Raw genomic sequence first — 25,245 nt, forward strand, 5'->3', positions numbered from 1 at the left:
AACAGGAATATCGTCATTAAAATATTTCATATACATTCCACAGAAAGTGTCATCTTGAATGTGAACAGATGCCTTTATCTACAATTTTATACAATTTGTTGTCTACTTAGCATCAGACATTTCTATGTGTGCTGGGAGGACAATACATATAATCTGAGTGTTACTAATGAATATAGCTCCTTTTCTTAAGTCATTTTTTCAGTTAGATATCAAAAGAGAAAACCTCATACTCCTTAGCATTCAAGAAATAGATTTTAATTACTGACATCAAGCAAGGCTAAATAGGCCTTTATCTTTTCCCTTGTAGAAAATGCAGATAACAGCTGCAGTGAAGTGAAGCCTTTTTAGAATATTTTTACGATCTTTTTTGATCAATATCAAGAATCAACATAAAATAAAGGTATAATAAGCAGCAGTCACCAGAGTGTATCAGACCTGTATTACTGTATTCTTATGCTCTGAAAAGACTGTGCTGGACTACTAAAATCCAATTCAAAACTGTAAAGTGCATTGTGTGCCTTCATTCTGTAGAGAGACTGCCCTTCGAATTTTTCTGAGAGTTTTATGTGAAAATCAGTACCAGAAAATGCTCCTAGATTTCAACCCCACATGAAAGCATATTATAGGCAAAATAGATTGATGGTTCTTCCCATTCCCCTAGTAAGCAAACAAAGACTACGTTCTTGTTTTTTGTTTTAAAAACAATTTTGTTTTAAAAATTTGTTTAAAAAAAAAAATTAAAAAGTCAATTCATGTATCACAGTTTATCATTTGCATTTACCATACTCACTAGAGTTTTTAGGTGTGTCTTACTGGATATAATCTTGATGTGAATGGGGCTCAGAAGTTTCCATGTGTGTTTTAGCCCAAGACAATTTATCCATTTCCATGAATTTTGTTTGTTTGCCAAGTCTGATGTCATAAAACAAATCATTGATTTCCTGTAGGAAAGGGATTTTGGTTTGGTGTATGTCCTCTTCCCCATTCCCACTCGCCACTTGGCCACTTGGCCCTGGTCCTGCAGTGTGAAAGGACCTCTGTTAAACAGTCCTGATTTCTGTGAGAATCCATGTAGGGAATAAAAGTCTGTTTTCATAAGTCAGAAAACAGGTAAGGATATGTATTAAATAAATCAGAATCCTGCTGTAAATGTCATAGGTCTCTTATAACCCATTTTTCAAAAAAAGTATTTACCTTCTAATTAGACTAAGTATCCAGTTAAACTGGGTAAAACTGGAAAGACAATATTCAAAACAGCTCAGATTGCTCCTGCTCTAACACTGTCACCTGAGCAAAGCCTCATGGTGTTTAATGATCCTATGTGATTTGTTCCCCAGAAATAGATGGGTGAGATGGTGCATTGCAAGTTTCCTATTACTGCTTCACTTTCTAAATACCTATTTTTACATTTTAACATATAGCTCCATCAGCCCTCCCAGACGCAAGTGGGACAAGCAGCCTCACAATCCAATCTCCTGCATTTGGCTCACAGTCAAGCATCTATGTCTCAAAGCCCAGTGCGTCAGGCTTCCTCTTCTTCCTCCTCATCCTCCTCCTCTTCAGCTTTGAGTGTTGGCCAGTTAGTCAGCAGTAAGTATTGCTCCCTGGCTCTCCTTAATTCTCCCTTCTGTTTGTTCTCCTCACTACTGAGTTTTCCAATCTTCTTTTCCTCCTTTTGTTTATTTTTTTAAATGCAGTAGATTATATATTGCTAAATAGTTGACTCTCTCCAGTGAGAATTACTAAGTGCTATCATGGATGGGTCTTAAGGTAAACATGCCTTGAGAAATTTAATCAGTGCTGAAAATGGTCATAAAAATGCTAGCAGCCATTAATTGACTCATGAGGGCAATTGTTATAACTGAAATGTAGTTTATGTTTTTTAGAAGTTAGAAGTTTTTGAATCAGTCAGTATAATGAATACATTTCTCAGAATTTGGTGGACAAACAGGTAGTCCTACTTTTGGTTAAGCTGCTTGATTGTTTGCTTGCTTGGTTGATATAGCAAACCATTTTACAAACCCTAATACTACACAAATCCAGAGTGAGAGACTTTTCTTGCCAGAAAAAGCTTACAATATTTAAACAAGAATGAACTGGAACATGTTGGGAAGAAGGGAGAAGCTCACTGCAGTGAAATAACTGAGTTCCAATGTAAGGATTATAACAGCTGACCTGAAGAGCACTTTCTTCCAGATCACACAATTCTGTCTTTGCTATTACCTTATCAGCATTAACTTGGTCTTTACATAGCAAAATCCACAGGCTGACAGTATACATAAGAAGCACTATCAGTTTTTGCACAACTGCAAAAATCCAAGTGCTTTGGATGATCTTGTTCTATGATACTCTATGTACATATTCTAAGTAAACAAAGACTATAATTTATGCCATATTGGTAACACAAAATATGTGACTGATACAAGATTACGAAGGGCTTGGAGAAACCATCATGCAAGGAAACATGAGAAAAAATCTTGGTTAGATTATTTCAGGGATCATTTACATGGGAAAATTACTAGTAGATCTATAGTGGTAAAATTACACTGGTATAACTCCCAGTGGGAATACTTTTGTTCTGGAATGAAAATATCTGCATATAGATACAGATATAATTACAGTGATATAAATATATAGCTATTGTTTTGTCAGTAGTAAATTTTCTCATGTAGCCATGCCTGTAGGAGGAAGACAAAGAGGTTTTACATTACAAATACATAAAATCTACCACTAGTCCATGTGGGCAAATTGAGTAAAATAGCTGGTGCAGAGTAAGTTATTTTTCAATAGCTAGCCTAGAATAGCTCCTCTTTTGGATATTCTTATTTAAAATAAATGCAACATGGAAGAAGCCCTTTTAAGTTTACAGAGTAAATCCATCAAAATTTAGGAGATGCTTTAAAAATAGCTGTTTGTTCAACTGTATGTGATTCCTCTTAGAACATGTATTTCATTTTAACAATATATTGTTGTGATTAAAGTCATGCAATCATGTTGTTTTTTTTTCTCATCCTCCTTTCAGTGCATTCTCAGTGGAATTGTCCTAGGGATGTATCAGAATTACTAACACAAAAGGTGGGCTCTTGTCCCAGGGTTTACCTGATTCACTAATCTGTTCCCCAGTTTGCATAACATTTCAGGTAGGAAGCTGTAGAGGAGTGAAGGATGGTCTTCCCTGAGACAATAGAGAACTGAGGAGCTGAAGCCTTCTGTCTGCTATGTAATTCCAGTGCAAGGCAGGCAAATCACTTAAAAGAGATTTTTCACAAGTGCTCCCTCAATATCCAGCTTGAGACTCTGGACTTTAATTTACAGAAGAACCCAGTACTCACAGTTGCAATTTTAAGTGCACTTTCATTGTGGAACTATATCAAGAACCATTTAAAGACAGTCTAAAAAATCATTTCCTACTTGACCTAGACTGGGTACCCAAAAATGCTGCTTCCCTTAATATCTGTCCACTTCTCTGTGAATGAGAAGGGGAAGACCCTCATCTTGTAGAAACACAAGAAAATAAATTAAGATTTTAAAGAAACCAGAAGAGCTCAAGAGGAGATGTCTTTAGTGAAGAGCTTTAATAGAGGTCTGGGGCCACACACTGAACAAGTAAAAAGGCAATACCTCAATCAGTTCATCTGTAATGAAGGACAGTTCATCCTGTGCACTGAAAGAGGCACATGAAAAAGAACTCCAGGGCTCAAAGACTATGGTTGATTGTGTTGTGGGCTGCTGTTACTCCAGCATTTTGTAGCTTCTGAATGTTAATTTGTGCAGCTCTAAGGACCTTCTTTTAGCTTATTTTTTTCCATGGATAAATTTCAATGTTGTTTTGAAAGCAGAATATTAACATAAATCAGTCATATGGGGAGATAATCTTTGTGTTAGTAGTTGGAAATAGGAGAGGTGTTGAATGGATGGAAAAGCTGATAGTTCTGTTATCTTGTTGGTTCTGCTCTAAAATAAGCATGTTGTGCCTATGGATTTGGCTGAGATTAGAGGAGTATAAAGCACAGGAATATCAATTTGGGCACAAGTGGGAGATACATTAATGAACATAGAACTTTTACTTGATCCTGTCAGGCTTGACTCCATCCACTACTTGTCTTGTTCTAGTCTCATTAATTCTTCACATTTTTCTCCACACAATCCACTCTGCCTCCATGCTCTTGTTCCTCTAGTTTTCTCCCTGCAGTCCTTTCCTCACAGTCCATCATTACCCAACTTCTCTTCCCATTTCAGTTCCCACTCAGTCACTGTCTCCAGACCATAGCTGTACCCTTTTGTCAGCCTTTTTATTAGGTAGTTTCTGTCCTCCTTTATATTTTTTATTATTAGTTCTACCTCTTTTTCCTTTTTCTATTTCCTCTATCACAGTGGGTGGTACTACTCTGCACAGTCAGGCCCTCTCTCGTTTCACTCCAAATTCTAAACCCTACTCCTTAATAATCTTCAAGTTTGGGATTTTTCTTCTATCATATCTTTTTCTTTAGACTCAAGGTTAAATTTTTGTCCCCTCTGCATCCAAATCCTGCTGATGCCACTCCCACACTCCCCAGCAGCCTTCAGTGTGAAAAGTGATCACAAAGAAGAGAGTCAAGTTGGTCTCCCTGTCTTTACTGCAGTCCTATCAAAAAGAGCTACAGGCATAGGAAACTTTTCACACAATCAGACCAATGAAGGAATTGCACTTGGAAGTTAACTCACTGGAATTCAGATCTTAAGAGCATGCCAAAAGAAAATGTTATCAATTGGGATCTCCTGAAAAAAGAATCCATGTTAAACATAAATAAATTACTTGTGGAGCTGTTTTGAGTTTATGCTTCCAGCTTCATCCAGTCTCTGCTACTCAAGACAAACAGAATGAATCACATGAGGGGCAGATCGACTCACTTCTGCATTTACATAGTAAGCTTACACAGATAGGAGCAAACCAGTCATCTCAATTATCCTTAAAGGCTGTCCAGAATACTTCGAGAGCACGTGGCCACCACAAACTGGAACTAACACTGCATGCCTAAGCCTGCTTGAGCTGCCACATCAGGAACGGTGTTGCAGGGCACAAGAGAGCTACTTACTCTCTTCTAGTAATGCAGAAGGAGCCTACTTCTACAAGAAACAGGAAAATATGGTCAGTTCAGTAAGGAAAGATCAAACCACCTGGGTAATGAAACATGAAAAAGCAGAAAGGATCCTTTATAGGTTTTCCTTCGCAGTGATAAACCAGTGATACTGTTCAGACAAATAGTATGAAATGACCTTCATGAGTCTGAAAATTGTTTCATGTGACGGAAAAGGTGTTTGCACAAAACTGTGGCTGCACATGAGGATGTAGACAGAAAGTCATCCTTGTTTCACTTCTTTACAGAATCTGTTTCTAGATTCAAATCCCTGAAGGGCAGGAGCACCTCTTTGTCGAGCCTGTGGCCTTCTTAGCATCCCAGCTCCCACACTGGCTGCAGAGCTTTGTATGAAAGGCCTTCAGTTGAAATCCAGTATCTGAAAGTCCATTTAAAGTCTTTTAGTGGGATGAGATGGGCAATGGGTCAGTGTTTCTAAGAGAAGTCATTTGGCATGAGGGCAGCAAGAAACAACTTGCACCCTCCTGAACCTATCTTTGATTTCTTTATTCTTCCTGAGGTAGGAATATTGTTTCCTTTTCCTAATTCCTTACAAAACTCTAGTCCAGACCTCTGACAGAGGTCCTGGAGCCGAATACCTTGGCAGAGATCTGCTATATTCTAGAAATAGTTGCTAAATATAGCAAAGTTCATGTAAACTAGTCACATTTAGCCACTTGTTCAGTTAATCAAATTGCACAGAGCATCCTAACTTCAGCAAATAATTATTTGGGGCAAGCTTCTGCACACTGACTGCAAAAAGAGTAACTTTTTTACAAGATGTTGTTTCACATCAGAGAAATTATTAAAGTACAATGAGAAAGTCATAAGAACTCTATTAACTGTAGTGTTCCATGTTCCTTGGGTTTATTACTTTTACTTTCCATTCTAGAAATATTTTCTGTATGATTTTGCTTTCTTTTTCTTTAACACGTTTCTTAACTTCAAAAAAGTTTCCTTACCTTTTGTTTTTAATTTCTCTTTCTTTTTTTTATTTCATGTCCTTTTTTCATTTATGTTATCTTCCTCATAGCTTTTCCCTTTTCTCTCATCATCACCCATTCATCCCTAACCAGCAACAAGTGCTAATTATTTTGGAGACTAAACATAACAGTTACTTTGAAATAAAAAATATTTTAAAGTAAGTTCTGTCTAAGCAAGGACTACAAGATTCATCTCTACTATTCCTGTCTCTTCTGTATGATTTCTTTGTATTGTCTAACCCTATTTGTATTCTCTTTTGTCTTCTTTGTTTCCTCTTCATTCAATTCTACATCTTTATTTCTCCCTTTTTTCCATTTCATTTTCCTCTTCTGAAATGCATCCCTCTGCTCATTTCTATAACTTTTCCACCATATGTTCTCTTTGTGGAAATCACTGGTTTCCCCTTGTGCTCTGAGACTTGTGTCTCCAAGAAATTCCTTTCTTCCTCCCAAATTCATTTTACTGTCATCTGTTACTATGAAATTAAAATGCCTCCCATAAACAAATTATTCTTTTTTTTTCCCCTGAGCTTCACTCCATTTTCCATTATCAATGTTTTGTCCTGCCTTTCTTATCCAATTTACTTTCCATTGGCTAGCTATTTCTCCTCCTGTCTGACTGGGGAAATCATCCCCCTGTAATCCTTCCCGTGGCAGAACTCTGTGCAACAGAAATTTGGTTTCTCCTTCAGGGTGCACTGATTTCTCTGTAGCAGCTCTTTCCCCTAACTATTAAAATCACTGCATATTTTCACTCAACAACAAACTCACACAGGATTTTCAGAAGAATTCAAAAGTGGGAGAAGTATTCCCTTTAGTAGGAAAAAACAGATTTCAATGCAGGAGAGCCTGTGGATTTAATTTCTTCCACACCACTCATCTATCTTCACCATCCACCAGGACAGCTGATGGAATTTTAGCTGTCTTCCTTTTTTGTTATATACCCATATCCTCTGAAATGGCCCCAGAAAACCATCTGACCTTTCTCCACCACCCAGTAGTTTCATAGGCAGCCACTGTTTTGTCATACAATAATGTAAACTTGGAGTCTTGAAATACATTACTGTAGATCCCAAACACGCAATGGGTCTGGCATTCTCTATTTTCCTGTTGGCACTGGGTGGCCTTCCCTGGGATATCCTCTTAATTGAAAAAGAACCAGCTTATTTACTGTCTTCAATAAACTAGTCTTCCTAAAATGTGAAGTGCACTATATGTTTAACTGTTCTGAAAGCTCAGAACTTGTTAAAGTCCATAATCTTTTTGAATATATTTATATATGTGCATATTCAAACCACACAGTCTAAGACTGTCTTGATGGCATTTTAATGCAATAGAGTAAAAGAGACAAATGATGTCAAAAGACCAGTCTTCATAGCACTATTTGTGTTTTAGGGAAGTGACAGAAGACAGGATCTGTGGATTTCAAAGGGCTTTGAATCACACCCAAACTAGAAGTGGTTCCAATTTCACACAAATGCTATTTTCCCTGGAGTTCAAGATAAAACATTTCAGTGTTTCAGTCCATCTGTTAGTACTTCCCTGTTGCCAAAGATTCTATGAAAGAATGAAGCCTTTTTCTCAACAGATATTCCACTGTATACTACATTCTACTCCTATATTACTGAAGGGCATCACGGGTTTTTTCTCATCTCAAGGAGAGCTCAGCCTAATATTTCCCTCATCCAAGTGCCCCAGGCAGGAATGATCTTTCCATTATGCTCACTGTTGCAACAGTGCCAGATCGTTCTAGATCCTGCAGAACTTGGCAGAATTTCTCTATGATTTCTCTACAATTAGTTTTCTCACTTCCCTTTTTATTCCTAACAGGAGTTGGGGATGATTACGGGTGCCAGGTGCCATAGTTTGCTACTTTGGAAGTTCTCTGGGAAAACCTGAATTGTCCTTTGTTACATTCCTAACAGCCTTAGTCAGAGGCCTTAAAGTAACAGAAGGAAAGAGGTGAGGAAAGTCACTGTTTTAGTGCACTTTACTTAGGGAACTTTTTGAGGCCAGTATCATTTATGATACTTAGTACAGAGACCTAAAGGGCAGATAAGTCTGCAGCTCCATTCTGTGTCTCTGAAACTCAGAACCGGTACGCTAGATAGACTATACGGTGTAAGCAGGAAAATTTCACGCTCCTAAACGCAATTACTTTATAAACCTCAGTGGCCAATGTCACAGCACTTACTCTTAAAGCAAACAATATGCACCCTAGCTTTGTACTGAGTGGGTGTGCTGTACTTGTGTACAGCAGTGAGAACAGCAGAGATGACTCTGAGAGTGGAATATCATTGAAACAAGGTTCAGCCTATGTGCATGTTTATTTGTATGCATAGTTCATGTGGTCCCTGGTTGCATACACAAGAGTTTTAAAAATATTATTGCCATTTCTGCTTCTTACTCTCAAGCAACTGAGTAAATTTATATATCAGAAAACCCTTTTCCCCCTGTTTATTACTATTGGACAAAAAGTTTTTTCATAGGATGTTTCCATCACAAGGAAATTTTACTCTAGGCCTATAAACCCCTGAAAATAAAAGCTTTGCTACTGTAATGCTCATAAGCCCTCACTAGAGCCATACTAGCAGGAGCCATTCTCATACAGGGTTCAGAATGGTAATGTAGTCTAGCACTGTCCTTGGACAACTGCTTGCATTTACAGAAATTCAGGGGTTATTGTGCTGCAAACTTTTCACCTCAGAGTCTGAGGAATGAGATGAAGAACAATAGAGATGTCTCACTGGGAGAATGGCTTCACTACATGCAGGATTGCACAATACTTTGAAATCTTCTACCATCCCAGTCCCATGCTGTCTCTGACTTGGCAAACACTTTCATTTAGTCAGGGATCAGTAGCTTGGGAGGGGGGGGAAGTTCCATTCTCCAGCTGTTGTGTCATTTCCCTTGATAAGTCCTAAATTGACCGAGTTATCCAGCTCCAAAGGAGCTTTTCTGTGGTAGACATGCTTTATTATGTGCCCTTTCAGGGACAAAGGCTTCTGTGTCACTAAACTGCTATAGAGAGGAAGGACAGATTTATTCTCACAGCATCATAAGCATTATCTTCTGAGGGGCTAATGTAAAAGTAAAAAAACTGTGCAGCATTACCATCCAAAACTAGTGTTGCTGCTCCTTGATTATCGACCTGATGGGAGGTAGAATAAAAAGCTTTAAAGGTTGCTTCTCAGAAGGGCGTATTTTAAAAGACAGTTTTTAAATTAAGGAGGTTTTAAAGGCAGAATTTTTTGGACTTATTAATTTGCCAGGTTATTTTGGATATTCATGTAGCAGTTTAGGCTGAGTATTGTCTAAAAGGGAAGAAACAGTTGTGAATCTCCTTATTTGGCACTAACTTTATATAAAGCACAAAGACTTGATTTCAAGTTAAGAATCCAAGTAGCTCATACATATATGAGCCCTCCCCACAGACTGGAAATACATATATACTAACACCAACCATCATGCTATGTGATTAAATGGAAAAACAGGGAACATGACTCCTCAGTCCAGAGAAGACTGCAAGGCATAAATGGCAGTGAAGAGCCCAGGCACACCCTCCCTCTAAGGTGAGTTGGCCTTTATTAGGAGTTCAGCAAAGGCATAGCTTTGATAATCTTCCACCTGCAGACAACTGCAGCCCAGTCAGCATCTTAGCGATCTGAGCACACCTGACAAGGCAAGTCTGTTTCTGTTTGGCGAAGAGGAGAAAGGGGTCAGTATTAAAAAAATTGAACTTGAAAGTCTTGACAATGAAAGTGGCTGTAAGCCTGTCCCACTGATATGTGATGCAAAGAACTGACATGATTAAAAAATATCTCAACAGATCCTCAGACAGCCACTGGAGAGGTGGATGGGGTAAATCTGGAAGAAATACGAGAATTTGCCAAAGCTTTTAAAATCCGGCGCCTGTCCCTTGGCCTGACACAGACTCAAGTTGGCCAAGCCCTAAGCGCCACCGAAGGCCCAGCCTATAGCCAGTCTGCCATCTGCAGGTAACAAGTTACATCATAAACTCCTCTTTTCTCTTTGTCCTTAGTAATGATCAAGTTTATTGTGAAGAGCATGCTTGTGTTTGAGTCTCATAATTTTAGAGTGTATTATTTAACCTGATATTTAAATTAGCCAATAATATTTTGTCTATCATATAAATTGTTCTTATTGTGTATATTTAGAGTGCTTTCGGTTTCTTTTTTTTTTTTTTCTCCTTTTCTAAACAAGTGAGAAACAATGTTCCTGGTACAGAGACTTAATTCTGTAGATGAGCTGGAGATCCTGCTGATGCTGGATAAGCACCAGCTGACCCTCTTCATACTGTGCCATTTTCTACAGATAGGGTTACTGAACAAATATTTCATGGCTGCATCCCTGCTAAGTTAAAACCTGTATTACTGTGGTTAGCACTTCACATAGAGGATGTTAATGATGATTTACCTAGGCAACACAGAAGGGAAAAAAATAGCCTTCCTGCTATCTTGCAAACCAGCAGCTATTCATCTTTTATCACACAAATATTTATGGAAAAAAAACCAGACAAACCCATGTATGCAAAGCAGAAGCAGAAGTCTGTCCTAATCATAAGAAATAAAAATACAGTCTTGACAGAGTTAAAGTAGAAGGAAACACCTTATATGCATGTATGTGTGTTACAGTAATCCCATGTTTATGCATGAAGTAACAAACACACTTAGGTAACAGCTTTTTCCTCTTGGGCAATGCCTTATAGTCCTTCTCCATCAGTGAAAGCTAAGAAACCAACTCTAAGCTCATTTAAGTGGATTTTGTTCTTGGTGATCCATGAAATTCTCTGTCTTTTTATCTGCTCTTTATACTTTTAATGTATTCCCCGTAGAATGGAAGTGTACTTTTCCTGCAGTTAAAGACTAAGGTTATAAATAACATCAGTATGGGGTAGTGTGCTTGCAGCTCACATTTTGCTCAATGATTTTCCATAAAACCCATTGATTGTTGTTAAATACAAAAAGCTCCATAGGATCCTCTCACTTCTATGGTCTCCCCTACTGTTTTTTCTTATAAGATACCTCCCTGTAGAAAATAACCTTTATTCAGTCTATACAAGGATACTACTGCTGGGAAATTTGTTTCAAGACTTGTATGTCGTTATACCAAACATGTCCTGCAGTAGCTACACTAACAAACAATGCCAATGATATGAATGCTATTGCTCCCTATTGCTAAGGATTAGTTTTTTTGGTTTTTTGGTTTTTTTGGTTTTTTTATTTCTTTGTGGTCATTTGGTAAAGAATGCCTAAAATGGGTGAAGTTTTTAGCAATTGACAATTTTTTGTAGCCTTAGGTTGCTGTTTATCATGCTATACTTTAAAGGGAAACATTGTGGTTTCCTTTACTTTTGCCTAGTTTGCTGTCATCTCATTTCCTCCACCTACCTTACACTTTGAGAAAGCACTGGGGATGGTGAGACCTTTTACAGAGGGCTCCTTGGAAGGGCAAGTTGCTCAGAACACGAGATTGGGTGCAAGAGCTTGTCCCAAATAAATGCAAGGTTACAGGTTTTTTAATTTCCTTTGCCCACCTCAGATGGGCTCCATTTTGGGGTGTAATTACATGCTAAGCCTGCGCACTTTTTTTAAGGTGTATCAATGGAAACATGTGCTCCTCAGAAACAGATTTAACTTTTTTTTTCAGTTGTAACAAAGGAGTTTCAGTATGAACTCCAGGTCAATGGAAGGGGCAGTAAGGCAAGCAATTTGAGCAACCAACTAGAAAAGAAAAGTGGAATCTCCTGGTGGCCTATGCAGGTCATATATGCAATATACCACCTTGATATGTTCTGCATGCAAATAGCAGCATTTTCTTTAACTCGAGACAGTACATTCTAAAACATTTCATTCAGCCTGAAATATCACTGGACACCAAGGAATGAAACCTTGCAGTCAATACCACATTAAGATGTCAGGCACCAGTTGCAAATTCTTTGGAGTATTATTATCTGAAATTATTCTTTGTCTTTTTCTTTGTTTGTGAGAAGTGCTTTGTTTCTTGCTGGAATATTTTTTGCTGCCTCCACATGCTGAATGGAGACACTAAAAATGGCCAGCTCCAGCCACCAACTTTATTTGCATAAGGGGATTGATTCAGTTCCTCTCATCTCCAGAACACTCTGTGATTAGTGGTGGTGGTGGTGCTTCAGCACCACCTGGGCTGGAAAGCACAACAGCAACATCCAGTAATTGTAGCCTTTCTGCAGCATTAAATACCACAACGTGCAGAGTGGACAGAGCAAAGTGGGAAAATACAAATGGATGGCATCAAAGGACTTGGGTTAAGACTTTTTAAATGTGTAGCAAAAGAGGATAAACTCAGTAAATGAAAGAAACAAATACTTATAAGACTTGAAACATGAACTTTGCTCTTCTGCTTGTTTTTGAAAGGATTAAAGCTTTGTGTGGCTGCTTTTCCAGGTGTTTTATAATACTTGTAAAATCTGGTTTGGCAAAAGACTTTTGATGGCAAAATGATATATAGAAGACCTCATTTACAGGAAATGATATCATTCTGGTACAGTTTGCAGAAATCCCACAATAAACTCAGCTTGGTGCCACAGCATATTAGTAGACTGTTATGCTGGTTTTCATCTGGAAAACATGAGTCTGTCTTTGCACATTGTGGGGACAGCAAGATAATTGCAAAGTGTCCAGCTGTTTCAGCTGAACACCACCGTGGTTTTGGGACTTTTTTTTTCCAGCCCAGAAAAGGGATATAGCATTAACTTACAAACAGTGAAAATTGCTGAAAAATGGAAAAGGAAACCTGATATTCAGAGGCTAGTATTTGCCATTGGTTTTTATTATTAAAGCTGTGGTGTTTGGATAACATGGGATGGGAGGGATAACAAAAGGATTAAGCACAAAGACAAGATGATAAAAGCCTTTGATATCATTTCCTGTAATTAGACTTAGTCTCCAGAGTTTTGAAGATCATCAGAAATATGAAAATGTAATTCTTAACCTGTATTATTTAGTGTACTTATAATTTTGTTGTAGTGCTCATTTTGTGTTAGCTTAAATCTCTAGCTATATATATATATATCTATATCTATGTATAGATATACCTGACAGTTTTCATAATCTACTGTAAATTACCTCTGCCAGTCAATTAGTCAGGCAGGCAGGAAGTCCCACCCTGGCAGAGCATCAGTGTAAGACTCTTCTTTCTCAATTTTCCCTCAGACACACCATCCTGAGAAGCCACTTTTTCCTACCACAGGAAGCCCAAGAGAACACTATAGCTAGCAGTCTGACAGCCAAACTGAACCCTGGCCTTTTGTATCCTGCCAGGTTTGAAAAGCTGGACATCACCCCTAAAAGTGCCCAGAAGATAAAGCCGGTGCTTGAGCGGTGGATGGCTGAGGCTGAGGCCCGCCATCGAGCAGGGATGCAGAACCTTACCGAGTTTATTGGGAGCGAACCATCCAAAAAGCGCAAGAGGCGTACCTCATTCACGCCACAAGCCCTTGAAATCTTGAATGCCCACTTTGAGAAGAACACGCATCCCTCTGGGCAAGAAATGACAGAGATTGCAGAGAAACTGAACTATGACCGGGAAGTAGTTAGAGTTTGGTTCTGCAATAAGAGGCAAGCACTGAAGAACACAATTAAACGTTTGAAACAGCACGAGCCCGCGACAGCAGTTCCTATGGAGCCTTTAACAGACTCTCTGGAAGAAAACTCCTAAACGCAAAACAAAACAAAGCCAAATCACACAGAAAAAAAAACCCCACACCAACCAAAACGTGTCCGTTTGAACTCTGTGAAAATTCCTATTCATCACCCTTGTAAGTAAAAGACTGAGAAAACTACAAGAAGGACAGAACAGTTTATAAATGTCCGTGGGTTTTCCTATTTAAAAAAAAAAACAAAATAAAACAAAAAAAAATACACAACACTTAGAGTGTGTGTGGTAGAATTAGTTCCCAAAAAATCCCGAAAAAGCCAGTTTTTTTTAAATGGACTTAAAGTAAACCAAATAACTGCTTAATTTTTTCTGTATATTATGAAAATATGAACACATTTTAAGGAAAAACAAAACCAACAACAAAAGGAAAAAAAAAGAAAAAAAAAAAGAAAAAAAACTTTTATCTGTTTAAAAGAGAATACAAGCCTGCCACCTGGAGGAGTGATTGTAGCCTTTCAGGTATCAAGTGCTGATTCACTATGAAAACTATTAACCAAAGTCAGAAACATGGCATTGCAAACTAGATTGTTAGTGTACTCTTTTATGAGTGTAAAATTGTGTTACGAATTTTTGCATTTGTATTTTGCAAAGAGGAATACAGGATTAATTTCTCTCATCCTTGTTTGTACCCCCTGCAGGTGTGTACAAAGCCATTCCGTAGTAGTCACCTCATTTTCTTTTCTTTCAGTCAACAGTTTTGCAATCTTCTAATGTTTGGGTGCCAAAAATAATTACTTTTTATTGTGATTTGTGGGGTTTGATGTTTCTCTTATAAGGATGTATGTCTTGGTTTGCATTTCTTTTTCTGTTTTTTTTCCTGATTCTATTTGCTGCCTCCTCCCGTCCAGTTCATTCTCCACCCCTGCCTCAAGCCCCCCCAAACCCAGTACTGTTTGAAGAGTTTTAAAAAGAAAAGTGAAATCTGAACACTTTTATATGCTGAAATGCAATGAGGACAAAGAAGGATTGGGATTATGTCTGATGGACTGTCAAGCCCACGCTGAACATTGTGCTTTTTGTTGAATGTGTAGCTTGAGATTTCTCTGTCCTTTAGCCGTGAACCTGGAGAGGTTACCAAAACTCATTTTGTAGTATAAATATAAACTGCACACTTGGTACAGTACTGCATCTATATTACGGTTCCATTTGAAGCAATTTCTCTCCAAAGTCTGCTAGCCAAAGAAATTTCTTGAGGTTCTGATGAAAACAAATGGACAGGCTGAGAAGTGATGAGGATGTTTTGATCATCACTTCACTGTGGACAATTCGAATGATAGTGCTTTGTTCCTTCTGGCTTTTTTTTTATGTCATATTGATGCTTGCCCTGTTGACTTCTTTAGTAGGAAGATGTGCTTCTGCAGATGTTTGCTGTGGCCACTGGCTAGACTAAGTTGGAACACAGGGAAAACCACTGAATGTCCCTTGATAATATGAGGTGGGTCACCTGCAATATGATTCAGGTGAAGTGATTCTTCTTTAAAGACAGTCCATCTCTGTGGCTTCCTTTCTGACTGGGCAAGCATCTGCTAAAATACTGTGGTCATTGGACCTACAAGCAGACCAAGGCTCAGAGGCAGAGAAAGGTGTTGCAGGTTCTTGATGAGGTGTGGTCTGACCTGTGAAGGTCATCTGCAGTCTTCATCCTCTGCTCAGTTAGGCTCAAAGCTTTGGAATTAAGCTCACCCTTAGGGTAGAAGCTGCATCTTCATCAGGTCTTCCCAAAGGATAGCATTAGAGAATTGGTTCAGCTCACTGTAGAGATGGTAAAATTCTGCTGGCACAACTCCTGATTGCATTCCTTGACCTCAGAATGCTTGTGCTGGATTTTTAGTAGTCTACCTTGGGATGTGGAAAGAAGTTCCTGAAGTGCTGGAGTCTTCAAATAACACCTCTCTTACTAAAGAGTTTTCAAAAACTCCAGGCTATATCCAAAACTTGGTGAAAGAAATAGACTTTCAATGATTTCACTAGGCTTGCAATCTGGCCCTCAGTATTTTATTAATGGGGTTTGCCTTGTAAAGTGGGGTATATATTGCATGGTTGGTGGAGCTTTAAGATTTCAGAGATCATCATCTGGACCAGAAGATGCTTCTAAATGTGAGCACTCTCAAAGGTCAGTGTTGGAGCACGCTGAGGATCCAGTACTCCAGGATGGGCTCATGTCCAGCAAATGCATTTAAGACTTTAAGCTTCACCAGGGCATGTTTAAGGATATTTTCAGTCTTGCTTTTATGAGGAGGAGAGTGAAAATTGTTATTGACTCTTTTTCAACTGTTAGTATATAAATAACTGCTAGGGGGAAAAACACCTCAGATTGTGAGGGACAAAAAAGATTCTTAATCCAAGCTGAGCATGTAAATTAGAGAGTCTCACAGCAGCATCTGCACCTCTGGGTTTCCTTTTTACCTTCTCTCTCCATAGATACCTATATCCACAGAAATATCTACCTTGTCTATACCAAACAGCCCTAAAGTTGTTGCCACAGTTCAATCTACATAACCATCAGACCACCGTCCAGAAGCCAACAGGAAAGTAAGAATGAATAAATCGTATTTGAAGCAGTCACTCCTGAAATCCTGCCCATGTCTCCAGAACACTCCTGATTGCCCAGTCATTAACACCACATACACAATTACATGTTCAGTCATCCTTAGGGCCATACCCTCCCCCACTCCATCCCCACCATCAACAGCCTGGGAACAAAACCATCAACCATTCTTTGCCTCAAAACTAAATTTCCAATTCTCCCAGGGACTGCTCCAAATTCTGTGAAGAAAAATCCCCCAAGAAAAAAGGTTAACTAAACACTGTATGAAAGATGCTAAATGTTTAAAAATATGCTGGCAGCAGTTATATAAGCTCTTTTCTGTTCCAAAGTACATATCGGAAGGATATAACTAGGACAGTGAAAATGTAAAATAAATATAAATTGCCAGCATGGAAGAAAAAATAATGTTCATCCCACGGTCTTAAAATCATTCATGTGCAGAGATTTTTTTTACAGTTTTCTAATTTTGTATTATGTTTTGTAAATTATTTATAAAGTGTTGTAATGCTTCTCATATTAATTTTTTTATACACAAATTTTTGCTATGAGGCATAAATGGTGCCTGAACAGATTCTTAGGAAGATAAATTATGTGTGAGTCATACATCATTGGGAGGGCCATAAATGTTTTGTTTTGTTCTGTTACTGGCAACATTTCTGGTTCCCATTTGTAAACAATTTTATGTATCGATAACATTTGAATATATTTTAATTTTGCATGTGACTAAAAGATAGATTGCTACCAGCAAATGAAACAAAAGTCTCTTCGGTCATATGTAAAGGTTTAATGGTTTTCCACTTTGTTGATAATTGATTTTTTTTTAAATATATATATATATATATATATATATATATATATAAAATATTATTTGAATAACGAGCCAAGGGTTCACTTACTCTTCTGATTTAGTCTTTTTATGTTTTTCACTAAAAAGCTATTTTGGACAGTTGAAGAACTCAAATGCATTCAAATGGTTCCAATTTCTTTACATTATTACTGAAAAAAAAGAAAAAAAGCCAAAAAAAAAAAAAAAAGAAAAAGAAAAAAAGAAAAAAGAGAAAGAACGAGGAAGCAAAAAGGAGCTAGGAAGGAACAAGTAGAGGCGTATCAAAGAACTCAAGCTATAACCAAAAAGAAATATGTAAAATGCCTTTGCTCGTCTTCTCAATGCTGGACCAAAGCTCAATGTATGTAGGTATATGCACATTGTATAGATATGGCTAAATGTTGCTGACAATCTCGCAATACTAAACTGTTACTATTTTAAAAAAAATACAAAAATAAAACTGTTCATCAGTGTTTTACCTCAGCACTCTACTTGTACCCAGTTATTGACCAACATTCAAATAAGAAGATAAGAGAGGAAATTGATTTCCATGTCAATGTTTGACTGTAAAATCTGTTTGGAAAACATTTTGTAATGAGCTTTTTGTCACGTGGTTTGCTTGTTTCCAACTTGAGACTATGTGGGGCACATTTGTTTATTTATTGTTAAAAGGTGATATTATTACTATTATTATTATTATTATTATTAATTATTATTATTACTATTATTATTATTTTTGTCCTATGTGCTATAATCTACAGAATGGTCACCAGGGTCACTTATGAAGCACTGCGAAGAGATCTGTTTTTCCATGCATGGAGCATGCAGGGGGAAAGATGGCAGTACGAAATGGACTGTATTGTGTTGTTAAAAAATATTAATAAATAAAAAAGGAGTGGATATGGTGGACTTGTGACCAAGAAAACAAACTGGATATTTAAAAGCTCCTTACTACTCTGACTTTGAAACCAAAGCTGATTTATCTGCACAGGTTGCTTAACATGAAAAAGAATAAAAAATAAAAAAAACTGACAAAAACTGTACTTAATCTAGAGCAATATCTGTATGGTCAGTAAAGCTGCACTTTGTGTATTTCTTAACAGCTTCAGATCTGTCACTTTTAATTTGTACCATAAAAAATAAAAAATTGTTTGACATGAAAAATAAGCTCCTTTCATGTGTTTGTCTTAAATCTCATGCATTATTCACATTATCCAAGCTCATGTAATTTCACATCAGTTCAGTACAAAAATAGCTAAATGCTTGAAAAAAGAGTGAAAATCCATTTGCACCATGGAGCATAACTTTATCTGCAAAACTAAACACTATTTCTGTACCCAGCGTGGGTACATGAATTGGCGATGTCTTATTTTCTCTACAGGTATTGCAGAGTAGAGGATCTCCCTCAGGAGTACTCTGGAACCCCCCAGGTGAGTGTGTGTTGTCCCTCAGGCCAAATGGAGCAAAATACAGATGGACATGAAGGCCAGTGTATCCCCCCATGCCTCCATCCCCAGCCCCATAACAAAGCCCTGGTAAGTGATAGGAGTGTGTTAGAGAGGCTGGGTCAGCCATTTCAATTATTTCTCTTGCATTTTTGCAGAGCTCATGGGGTTCATTACTCAATTATTTCTGTAATTATGATATTAGGTCACAGAAATACCTGTTTTCCAGGCCACTTCTCTTGAGTCACATTGAGCTTTGTTAAAATACAGGAGTCTAAAAGATCAGCATATTTGAGAAATTAATTAGTTGTATTATAAAGGGTTTTTTGGAAAAAAAAAAAAAAGCCTTGAAATAAAAGCTCTGACAGTCTCAGAATATTGTGTTTGAGTCTTGAGAACAAAATTTTACAAATACTTTTTTCTTTGATTTTGTTTAATATTGTTTTACTTTTCCAATATCATATGTTAAATAATAAAAACTAGAACAAAGTATCTATTTGCATAGAAAAACAGAGAGCATTCGGTATATTTATTTATTGTGAATTTTTTCCAGACCAGAATTTCCCTTTTATATGCATTTTTTCCTCTATTTTATGAGGTACATAAGAAAGAGACCAAAAAAGGCAGCTTTATTTGTAGACATAATGATAGAAGCTACATAAACAAGGCAAAGATTGCATCAGGTCCTCTAGGCATCATGTCTCCATACCATGGTCTAACAGCCACTTCAAGCACATGTCATTCATCTACTTATACAATACAAAAGTGTGGAGAATGGCTCTTTGTGCTTTCATATCAGCTACTAAAAGCTGAAGACGTATTTTTTTCATTCCATTGTGATAGAGCAGCAAGCAAACATTGATTAGAGTCTTTTTCCCCCATATCTATTTAAAAATGCAAAACTTCCTCTTTCCATTATACTATAGGTATTTTAGCTGCCTCATAGACCCTACCTAGCCATTACAATCCAAATAACCTGGATCTATCAAGCTGCAAGAAATGGTGACTTTGCAAATTGAATCAATTAAGTTCCTATTGATCACTGAAATCTCAAAATAGATCCAACTTAAAGCTACTGAATACTGACTATAAGACTTCACACTCCTTACTGACTGCTCAAAAATCAAATTTCTAGAAATTGACTATGACAGGACTTCAGAGCTCCTTAACTGCATCGTAAAGGACAAGGAGTTTTAGAAACAGATTGCTTTCCATGCCTCTCTTGTACTTCCAGAAAAAAAAAAATTAAAAATTAAAAAAAAAAAATTAAAAAGAAAATTTAAAAAAAGAAAAGGCAAAAGACCAACAAAATCCCTAAACCACAAAAACCCCAACATATTTGTGGTACTCTTGATAAACAAGGAACTCTGTCTGTGTCCTGTACTTTAAGACTGGTGTGATGGGAGGAAAGTTGGCAGTAAGGTCAAAGAACTACACAGAATTTGTAGAATACATGTTTTTATACATTCTCTTCCCCTGTGTTGCTGCTTTTGGACTGATCACAGCCTATATCTATACCTGTTAAAAAACCTTTCAGTACTAGCAGGGCTTTGATAAGCAAAGATTCTCTTCTACTGGCTTAAATTTCAATTAAACAAGCACTCAGGAAACAAAACAGACTTAACAAGAGGGAAGGTTCCAAGAGAGTTTGTTTTTTAATCCGAGAATCCAGATTGTTAATCAGTCCCATACAAGATCCTGAGGTTCTTGAAAATATTTGATAATTACAGACTTGAAAAACTTTTTTTTTCCTTCTATCTCCATCTGCTCTACAGATGGATGTTTGTTTTTTCTCTCACTCACAGTCCTTTACTGTTGCACTTTGCCACACTATGGGCAGACAACAGTGGTCAGGACTGAGAAAAGTCACCAGGTAACCCACCAGCCATTACTGTGGTTTACAATCCAGACCCCAATAGTCCTGGTTTCTCTAAAATGTCTTCATCCTTGTATAATCTACCACAGCAGCTGCAGGGAAGGCATGTAGCAGCTCAGGTAATAACGAGTCTTCCATTTTATTGGACACTGAACTTCATGTATAATCAGTGGCCTCATGTCAAAACATTTCTCACACCAAGAGCTGTGTGTGTGATCACAGGCACACTCAGTGTGGGTGGGTCTTGGGTCAGACCACAGGCTCATACACAAATCAAGGGTCAGGAAAAAATGGCTTTGGTGGTAATAAAACTGTGGTAGGGACTAGATGAGTTTTAGTTTTAAGGTCATTTTAGGGCCAGTTCCAAAAGACCACAAGATTATGGTTTTGTGGTGTGGCTTAAAATCCAGCCTCCACCATCACAGCATCAATCACCTTGTCAGGGATGGAGTCACTCCCTTCTTTTCAGACACCACATAATGCTGATGTTCAGCTAATGAGACCCTGGCTTTCAATGAAGACCATGCTCCACCCAATTTTTCCATTAGTACCACCATTAGGTTGGTGGTATCCAACCCTGTATGTTCTCTGTCATTGATGGCTCCAGAAAAGTTCTTCAAATGGTCCCAGAATAATGGTCTTAAAAGACAGTATGATGACACTGCACAAATCTGAATTGTGTGGCTATTTGCAATCGATCATGTCAGAGTCAGAATTGTCCCAGAAGCATGGATTTCCTGGAGGCAGCACGTAACCTCTGCCTCAAATATTTTTAAAATTCACTGAAGAATTTGTGCTTACATTCAGTCATTTTGGTTAGATTTTAGCCATAGAATCATAGAATGGTTTGGGCTGGAAGAGACCTTAAAGTTCATCTAGTTCCAATTACTTGCCATGGGAAGGACACATTTCACTTGACCAGCTTGCTCGGAGCCTCGCCTAGTCTGGGTCTTGTACATTTCCAGGGATGTGGCATCCACAGCTTCTCTGGGCTCTTTGTTCCAGTACCTTACTACCCTCACAGGAAAGAGTTTCTTCCTAATGTCTAAATTGACCCTACTCTCTTTCAATCTAAATCCATCCTCCCTTGTCCTGTCACCACATGCTCTTGTAAAAGATCCCTCTCCAAATCTTTTATGCTCCCTTCAAGTACTGGAAAGGAGCAATTAAGTCACCCAAAAGCCTTCTCTTTTCCAGGCTGAACAACCTCAGTCCTTTTAACCCTTCCTCATAGGAGAGGTGCTCCATCCCTCTGATCAGCTTGGCCTGTTGGCCTCCTCTGGACTTGTTCCAGCAGTTCCATGTCCTTTCTGTGTAGGGACCGCAGAGCTGTATACAGCACTCCAGGTGGGGTCTCAGCAGAGCGGAGCAGAGCCCACCTCCTTCTGGCCACGCTGTTTTTTATGGTTGTCTCTCTGGGCTGGGAGTGCCCATGGCTGGGTCATGTCCAGCCTCCCAAACACCAGCACCCCCAGGTCCTTTTCCCAGGGCAACTCTCCATCTGTTCATCCCCCAGCCTGTCAGTACTGGGGGTTATCCCAACACAGGTGCAGCACCTTGCCCTTCGTCTTGTTAAAATTGAGCTTGCCCAGGTCCCTCTGGATGGCATCCTATCCTTCAGGTATGGCAGCTGCACCACTCATCTGCATTGGTGTCATCTGCAAATTTGCTAAGGGTGCTCTTGATCCCTTTGTCCATGTCTTTAATGAAGATATCAAATAACAGTAGTCCCAATACCTGCTGAGGGTACCACCATGACACCACTTGTCACTGATGTCCACTGGGACTCTGAGCCATTGACCACTACCCTCTGGATGTGACCATCCAAGCAATTTCTTATTTATATAATAGTCCATTCATCAAAACATCTCTCTCCAATATAGAGAGAAGGTGTTGTGGCAGTGTCAAAGGCTTTATACAGTGTCAAAGGCTTTATAGAAGTCCAGATAGGTGACATCTGTAACCTTTCCTCGTCTACTGATGTGGTCACTCCATCCTAGAAGGTTACTAGGTTGGTCAGGCAGGACTTGACCTTGGTGAAGCTGTGCTAGCTGTCCTGAATCACCTCCCTGTCCTCCATGTGCCTTAACACAGCTTCCAGCTGGACCTGTTCCATGATCTTCCCAAGCCCAGAGGTAAGGCTGCTATGTTGATAATTCTCAGCGTCCTCCTTTCTACCCTTTTTAAAGATGGGTACAATATTTCCCCTTTTCCAGTCACCTAGGACTTCCCTGGCTGCCATGATTTTTCAAATATCATGGAGATATCATGGAGAATGGCTTGGGAACTACATCAGCCAGTTCCAAGTAATGCTATTAATTTTTAACCCCTCGTGTCCTTGTGAACTGTTGATACCTTTCTCTAAAATATATTGTCTTTTAACTATTAACTGAAAGAAAAGAAGACAAAACTCTGAAGATCCTTTTCTTTTTGCAAAGAAGGCACTATGGTGTTTTTTACCATTCTGCCTCTGTCCTTTTGACATTTTCAGCTCAATTATATGTTCTTAAACAGAGAAGCATGAAACTTTCTCCAAAATTACCCTTCAATTCATTCAGGTTGAAAGCAGCTGAAGAGAAGTGGCTATCTCTTGAAAAGCAGCAGCTATTTTCAGTTACTAGCTGTGGAATCTAAAGAGACTGATCTTGCAAGTTCATAATGTACAGAACCTTATTTGCCCAGCTAGTGTTAGTGATGCGTTGATGCTGCCTTCATAGATACATTCAGTGACATGTGTACGTCTTCACAGGATTGGACCTACCCTCAGCATTTGTGAATCAATATTCTTATTTATCACTTTTTCTGGCTCATTCATCAGTAAATCTTGACAGGCTCTTTATTATTTTTAAAACAGAAACAACTCAGAAGGGACTGTATCTCAACAGGAAAGGTATGAGCATGTCTCTTCTAAAATTAATTCAGCTCTTTCTAGCTCAGTACTTGACTGTCAAAAACAGTGCTGAAGACAGTCTGGAGGGGAACATGAGGGAAATATTGAGGGAAACATTGAGAGGAATAAATGCAAGAAAATGAGCCATTAGTTATTCTTAAAATACTCTCTATTGTTTCACTTCATTTAAGATCCTTCCTTCTGAAGGTACCCTAACAAATTTCCATACTGACTACTAATAAGAAGAATTTACAGAAGCATCATTTTGTGTCTGTGGTATAACTAATCTCAGGCATGTGAACCAACAACCTGACCCTAAGACTTATCAGCTCATCTGGGGATCAAAACTCACCAGGTGGTCTGTTCATCCAGAGTGAGGAGCGCAAAGAGCAGGGATCCAAAATCCGCATTGACATAAGCACTTTGCAGGTCATGATACCTTCAAAGAAATTATTCAATAGGCAATATGTAATAAAGGCCACATCTGAACAGGAAAAAAATACAAATTCATTTGTTAAAAAAAGAAATTGAAAGACTAAAAGGCAGAACTGACAGACCACGTCTCTTCCTAGAGATGTGTTGGAGCAGCCCTACACAGCAGCAAAAGCCGATCAATCGCTCGGTACCAGCTGAGCATACGCTCACTGTACATCAAGGTTCTGAGAAGTCTGTATTATTTACAACATACTTGCCTCTGCTGTGGCTAAAGGTGTGATATCAAAAGCAGTCATGTGGCCTCAGATATCAGCTGATGATAATATGACAAGTTATTTTTATGTCTGGAAACAGGTTGAATTTCAGACGTAAATTGAAACCTGACTGTCCTAAAAAAAGTTACATTTTTTAAAAGATAAATATTGAGCCTAAGATCATTTTACTGGAGTAATAGAAATAATTTCCTTAAAGTTCATTTTAAATATTTGATATGCAATCATTCTTGGTTTTTTGAGGGCAGGAAGGTAATGTACATTTTCAAAAAATCTCACAGTGTAGCTATTTATTGTTTATGTGCAGATTTTTTTCTATTTTAATTATATTATTTAATTAATCAATATAATATGTAATTATTTCATACATAAAAATGAATGTGCCTATATGCAAAGCCAGCATCCCCCATTTAGTCCAATCATGTCTCAGCATCCCAGATGTATTTAAATGTTCACATATCCACATTGCCTTGGTATCATATAGAAACAACTCATTGTATGCTTATTTCTTTACCTACTTAGATTTCATACAGTTTTAGCCTCGGTGCTTTAAAATATTGGCCAGTTTCAAACAAATCTGACATAAGGGAGATAGATAACTACAGGTTTAATGAAAATAGCCTAGAGAAAAAAGAGGTAGATTGGACTCCCAGGTGAGACAAAGGCCACAGTAAGTACTTGTAAGTAAGCTCCCCTCCAGATTACCTTCAGTAGTATTTTTGGCAGTCAACTGACAAGCCAGAAGCAGATGTATTAATTTTAGAAGAAACATGCACATACCTTTCCTGCTGCAGTACAGTCCCTTCTGAGTTTGTGTTTCAAAAATAATAAAGAGCACGTCAAGATTTACTGATGAATGAGCCAGAAAAAGTGATAAATAAGAATATTGATTCACAAATGCTGAGGGTAGGTCCAATCCTGTGAAGGCTTACATGTCACTGAATGTATCTATGAAGGCAGCATCAAAGCATCACTAACACCAGCAAATAAGGTTCTGCACATTATGAACTTGAGTAAGTAAACCTTTCTGAACACCAGAGAGAATCAACTTGGACAAGGACAAAAATAGTCCTTCTAAAAACCCCAGCTGTAGGAAGAAATATCACTGAGCTCACAAGCCACCAAGGGATGCCC

At 38.2% G+C, this 25,245-nt stretch overlaps 1 protein-coding gene across 3 annotated transcripts in view; it reads left to right on the forward strand.

Moving 5' to 3' along the window:
* The window catches only part of POU6F2 (POU class 6 homeobox 2), a 308,170-nt gene extending 294,351 nt beyond the window's left edge, over positions 1-13,819 (forward strand). For 2 of the 3 annotated variants that reach the window (XM_088060556.1, XM_088060564.1), the window contains exons 8-10: positions 1,422-1,590; positions 9,930-10,098; positions 13,315-13,819. In XM_088060556.1, the coding sequence (XP_087916682.1) occupies positions 1,422-1,590; positions 9,930-10,098; positions 13,315-13,819 (843 nt within the window). The remainder of the gene's footprint in view (positions 1-1,421; positions 1,591-9,929; positions 10,099-13,314) is intronic. The other variant, XM_088060566.1, reaches the window with a different exon arrangement.
* The last annotated feature ends 11,426 nt before the right edge of the window (positions 13,820-25,245 follow it).

This window comes from Pseudopodoces humilis, chromosome 1 (assembly GCF_049639895.1).
Source record: "Pseudopodoces humilis isolate 2021_Gansu_Grassland_sample_001 chromosome 1, ASM4963989v1, whole genome shotgun sequence".
NCBI lineage: Eukaryota > Metazoa > Chordata > Aves > Passeriformes > Paridae > Pseudopodoces > Pseudopodoces humilis.